This window comes from Netta rufina, assembly GCF_964035555.1.
Source record: "Netta rufina genome assembly, chromosome: 2".
Lineage (NCBI taxonomy): Eukaryota > Metazoa > Chordata > Aves > Anseriformes > Anatidae > Netta > Netta rufina.
In genome coordinates, this window is record NC_140124.1 from 124556014 (window position 1) to 124562013 (window position 6000).

General features: G+C 53.5%; 1 protein-coding gene across 2 annotated transcripts in view; it reads right to left on the reverse strand.

Annotated features, from left to right (window-relative positions):
* SLCO5A1 (solute carrier organic anion transporter family member 5A1) overlaps positions 1-5655 on the reverse strand; it is an 82624-nt gene extending 76969 nt beyond the window's left edge. Inside the window, exons 1-2 of one of the 2 annotated variants that reach the window (XM_084306953.1) lie at positions 5588-5655; positions 3746-4987 (exon numbers count right to left, since the gene is read on the reverse strand). In XM_084306953.1, coding sequence (XP_084163079.1) covers positions 3746-4616 — 871 coding nt within the window. In that variant the 5' untranslated portion in view covers positions 4617-4987; positions 5588-5655. Of the gene's footprint in view, positions 1-3745; positions 5010-5587 lie in introns of those variants that run through there. The other variant, XM_084306954.1, reaches the window with a different exon arrangement.
* Between the last annotated feature and the right edge of the window lie 345 nt (positions 5656-6000).

Sequence of the window (6000 nt, forward strand, 5' to 3'; positions counted from 1 at the left end):
TTCCTGAATGCCGAAATGTTCTCATTAACACAGTATTTCTGTAAAACTAATGCTGTCTTATGCATGAATTTTCAAAGGAAATTCCTTTGTTATTAAAACATCCACTTGCAAAATACGCAAAAATATTTAGAAATTATTCAGGCACTATAACGCTGCTAATAAACCTTCCTTTTCCAAGTCCTACAGCTAATTTCAGAAACAGCTCCTATAATTCATGACACAAACACAAGGTAAACTCATAGTCGAGACAGACTTCTGGATCTCTACAAAAACACACTATGTCTAAGTTAAGTTTTAGAATTTGATTGGTAGCAGAAACACCATCAGGAGTACAAAAACAGACTTGGGAAGTCCAACCCGATTCCAAATGAAATGGAAGGGTTTTCACCCTGATGTAATTACCTGCACACCTTATGGCCAAGCACAGAAGGGACAGACTTCAGAAGCAGACAAAGACAACTTAGCAATTGCCCAGTTTTTATAGAAAGCATGTAACTTCCATTTTGGATTATCTGCGATTAACGGAGCCAGTTCTTGTATTTCCTAGGCACCTGTTACAATCCTGACTTGTTCCCAAGTCTGATGTCATGCATTTTCTCAAAGTCAGCATTGTGGCATCAAAGCACCGCCGGGGCTGGGGGGCAGGAGGACCCTAAGCTCTGCCTTCACAAGGAAGAAACATCCCACAGAAGGGTGAGCTTGCACATTGCTATGCAGGCGGCCCAAACACACATCCCTGCTTGGCACCTTTGTCCTACTAAAAATGACATACCACCTTGTAAACTGGCGCAGTGCCACCCCGACAGATGGACTTATGTGTAGGCAGCCAAGAGACTATGTATAAGCATCAAATATGTTTTTTCTGAGAGCAGGACTTCCAGCCAGGAATGTTAAAACAGCTGTCCACATTGAGCTTGCATGCCTACACTTAAGAGGATATGCTATTGCCACTCGAGCCCTGAGCTGGATTAACTCGGAAAATAAATAAAATAGCTTCCACAGCCGCATAAGGTGAGTTTTTGCAGAATCAGGATTAGTGATACCGAGGGGGCTTTAGCACCCTACAATTAGTGGGCAAACTTGAGCTGAAGAGCTGAGTTGTGCAGCTCCATGGAGCTTTTACAACTTACACACTTCTAAACAAACTTTTCCCATTTGAACACATATTGATGTTACTTCTCCCACAATGAAAACACAGCATGCAACACCAACTTGATTACAAACACAGTAGGGACTTTCCACTCTGCGTTAGAGGATACTTCTATTTTGAAATTAACTCATCTTCACTGAGATGTGTTCTTGTGTCGATGGGATCTGTTTCACCAGGCTTTCTTTTCTTTTCAAAAACCTCTGAACAGTGCAGTCCAAGATTTTTTTGTTAGCTCACCGCTACATGCACACATGCATTTTACATTTTGACACCATTTGCATAACTTGCCCCTGTAATAAAACCACAGTGCCTTGAGAAATGAGCATTGCACAATGCAGGATGTGTGCTGGCTGGCCCGACAAGCCATGCCCTTACCACCTGTGTCCCATCCCTGTGCCCGGCTGGACATGAGACATTCCAGACCTCGGAGGAGCTCCAAAATCCAGGTTTGCTCACATCAACATGTCACACAATGCTCTTTTTATTTCTTTCCACAGAACTCAGATTTTACTCCTGCCCCTCAAAAAGTCTTTGACTTGAGCCTAAGGTAGAGGTAAATATTCAAACCTGAAGTAGTGAAGGTTTCTTCAAAATTTCACATTGTTTAAAAACATAATACCTCGATTTCCAGTGGCAAGCAACACTGCCTGTAGCTCAAAAATTGACAGAAAGCGATGATATATCTTACTCTGTTTTCAAAATGTGCTTTGTGTTCATTGTAATTCTTTTCCCTGTGGATACTATCAGATGGCTGGCATAAAATTTGCATTTACTCCTCAGATGGTATCTCATCTTCACTGCTCTGAATCGCTACATACGAACATCAAATCTACGAGGGTATTCCCACTATAGATCAAAGTGAATTCAGTGTGAGCTCCAGGGTCACACACAGTCTTCCAACAGCTGCTGGTGTCCTTTACCTTTGTTAACTTTAAGGCTGATATTTGCAGTAATTAAGTTATCTGAGTCACTTTGTTACGATTTCCTGCGGTAGGAGTACTTTCATGGCAAGCATAGCTTCTCCTGCAGTGAGGACTTCCAAACAAACGCTGACCTTGCTTCCCCCTTGGGCAAGGGCTTTCTTCCACTTCTCACACCATTCCTCTCTTTTGCCCTTCATGTCTTGCCTGCAACTATTCCTCCTTTTTCTTCCTTGTTTCTGAGGACTGTATGAAATCATCTACTGGAGAAAGTTTCAGACCCCTCTCTACTGCTCCAAAATATAGTTAGGAACCTCAACAAGAAGATTCTTTGCTTTTCTGTACCGCCAACAGAGCTGATTCCAGGTTAATAGAAATTTCCATACCAGTTAACCTTTCTCAGCGGGTGTGGAGAGAGGGAAAATGTTTTATCAAATAATTCACATCAGCAATGTTGTGAAAACAGGAGAAAAACCCCAGAGAATCCCCATCTTTCCTTCTAAAGCCTAACAATGCCCAAGGCTTTCTCACGACACTGCACTTAGAACTGGCTTTAAAATGGTTCAGGGAGCAGCCAAATTGCTGAAGAACAGGTCAAAAGGAATAAAAAACACAGATCCAGATCATTACTTCTGCTTAACAAAGTAATTACAGACACGCTGTGTGTATTCCTTTTGTGACAGTCTATTTTACACGGAATGATTATCTCCAAGGTTATCGTAACGATGTAGCAAATTAAACCGAAAATGGGAGTGCTGAGCATCCACAACCATTTCACAGCTCTCCCAGCACCGTAAGTGCCTCCCTTTATTTGAAACTTATTTGAAGGAGTGAGATTCATTTCTCACAGAATCATGTAAGATACTAAGAGAATTCAGAGAACAATCTTCCCTCACATTACACATGCTATCAAAAAATTATGATCTCCAAACTCCAAAAAAGTTTAGCACCCAGTTACTCAAGAAACTCTTTTCTCTCATCATAGGATGACTGTCAAGAAGACTATCTGTACGTGCCAAAAGCCAGGTGCTAGATATTAACGGTACATAAAACTGTGGTTTTGTGGTGTTCTTTGAGCTCCCCTAACTGAGCTCTTAACCCTGAAGGCTTTCATTTGCTGTTTTATCAAAGTTGTTTGTTTTTTTTTAACTCATTCTGAGTTCCCAGATGATTCGCTGCCAAAATTCAGTGCTAGTTAAATTCTGATAAAGTAAAACAAAACATGTAAAAATCTGTCAAAGTACTAATAAAACATTACCATTATAGATAGTCTAGGCTAAAGGAAGGCTGACCGAAATTTGGAAATATATTGCTTCTGTATTAGCAAAAAGAAACCCTTGAAGGGGAACGGCTAACTTTAACGCTGCTTGCCGAAGAAGTCACCTGCTCAAGTCAAGTGCTGAAAAGCCTTAAGAGAGGACGACCTTCTCTGATGTCCTGCTACGCATGCAGCCGGGTGTGAGTGCAGCCACTTTTACACACACTGCCTTGGCTTCACCTGTTACTGCTGTTCACCATCCCATGAGAAAGGGGGAGAAGGAACATTTTAAAGTAGGAAAGCAGGGTGATTTTAACTCAAAAGTTTACTTTAGAAAGAAAACTTAGCACGGGTGCTGTTCAGAAGGTACGGCGCCTCAGAGACCTGGGGTTCAGCCTTTCAGCATGGATGCCTTACCTAGGTAAAGCGAGGCGTTTTCTTTCTTGACATTGTCATCCAAGTAGGTTGGTCCCAAGGTATAGATGGGTGTCGAGCCCATGCCAATGAGGATTTGGGCACAAATGAATAAAGCTACATAGAGGGAGTGATCATTGCCACCGGAGTCCTTGACGCAGGCCGGCGAGTCCCACTGCTCTTTGGCGGTGCCATTGCCGGTCACGCACAAGCCCTCGTTACTGACGGAGGAGTTCAGTTCCTGGATCTGGTACGGTGGGGAGATGAAGTGAGGTAGGGAGAAGAGCGCGGCCCCCAGCGCAATGAAGAACCCCCCTACGGCCAGCCAGAGCGGCCTCCGCCCGCGCCCCCCAAAGTAGCTGATGAACACCACCACCACCAGGCTCCCGATGTCGAAGCAGCTGACCAGCAGCCCCGACTCCGAGCTCTTCAGGCTGTATCTCCGCTCGATGGTGGTGATGACGCTGCTCAGGTAGCCGGACACCATGAGGGACTGGATGAAGGTCAGGAAGCACATGCACACCAAGAAGAACCGCGAGTCCGCCAGCACTGCCCGCAGGCACGCTCTGCCCGGCGGCCCCGCCAGCAGCAGCGCCGGCGGAGGGGGCGCTCCGAGGGGCACCCCCCGGCTCGGCACCTCCGTCCTGCGGGGCAGGCTCCCGACGGCGGCGGCTGCCGGGGGCCGGGCAGCCCCGGCTCCCTCGTCCTGAGCAGGAGCCGCCGAGACGGCGTGGCCCGAGGGGGCTCCGCCGCCGCCGCCGCCGCCCCCGGCCGCCAGGGGGGAGCCGAGCACGGGCAGGCTGCGGCACCGCGCACCCGCCTCCGGCCGCTCCGCCCCGGGGCTCCGCGGCGCCGGGCTGCCCGCCGAGGCCATGCTGCGACCGGCGGCGGCCTCAGAGCGGCCCGCTCGGCTCCATCGGCGCCGTGCGCCCGGCGCGCTGAGGGGCCCGGCGGGCGTGCAGCATAGCGCGGAGGGAGGAGGAGGAGGAGAAGAAGGAGGAGGAGGAGGAGGAGGGAGGGGACGGGGGTGGCCCTAGCCGCGGCCGCCGGCCGCCCCGCCGCACGTGTCCGATGCCGGAGGCTCCTGCGGCTCTGTCCTGCCGCCGCGTCGCTCGAGGGGCCGCGGGCCCGCCGGGGAGCCCCCGCTGCCGGCGGCTGCCGCCCCCCAGCGCCGCTCCGCAGCCCTCATCCTCGCTCCTCGCCGCCGGTGACACAGCTCCGGGGGAGGGGGGGGCGGCCGCCGACCTGCGGGACGGAGAGCGGGAGGTCAGCGGCGCCCGTCCCAGCGCGCCCGCCCCGCTCCCTCCCTCCCTCCCTCCCTCCCTCCTTCCCCCGCCGCCCCTCGGGGCAGAGGTGGCCGCGCCAAGCTTCTCCTCCTCGGGGCTAAAAATAACGGCGCCGGCATAAATCGGGAGGACGGCAGGGGAACAAAGCCCGGGCGGCAGCGGGACCGGGGCAGGCAGCCCCAACGTGCCCCGGCGGCACGGCTCGCAGGGAGTCCCCCGACACACGGCAGCGCCCGGAGCCGTGCTGTGCCGTGCCGTGCCGTGCTGTGCTGTGCCGTGCAACGCGCCTTCTGCCTGCCTCCTTTGTCCGCTTTTGTCTCCCCGCAGCAGCTCGGTGCAGCCGAGAGGAGGGCGGGCGGCGGAGGCAGCGGCAGCCCCGGCGACGAGACGCCCCCCCCCAGCCGCATCGGGGCACCGGGCAGGGATGGGGACAAGGATGGGGACATGGACCCCGGGGGTTTCCTCACCGCGGGGGGGGTTCCCTGTCCGGGGTGGGTCCCTCCCCCGTGGGGGTCCCTTCCCCGGCAGTCGCGGAGGGGGAAGACGGGGCTTTACTCACCGTGCCTGCGGCGCAGCCCGGGGCCGAGCCGGCAGCCAGCCGGGCCCTGCGCCCCCTCGGCGGCTGTCACCTCCCGCCGGGCTCCCCCGGTCCCCCCCCGCCTTCCCCGGGCAGCGCAGGCGCGGCCGCGGCCCGGCTGGGGAGAGCGGATCAGCGGCCCGGGGCTTGCCCGAGAAGGGGCTGGGGCTGGGGCTGGGGCTGGAGGAGTTGCAGGAGTTTGCAGAGCCACCCCCCCCTGGTGCCTCTCCTCTGGAGCCGCCGGGGGCCGCAACTTGGTGCTTGTCCCCACGAAGCTGGCGGGGCGCGGGTGCCTCTGGCAGCCCCCGGGGGTGCCCCGCTGCACCGTGCTGTGGGCAAGGCGATGAAAGGCTCGGGAGGTGATACCTCAAGTGCAGCATCTGTTGGAAAGTGAG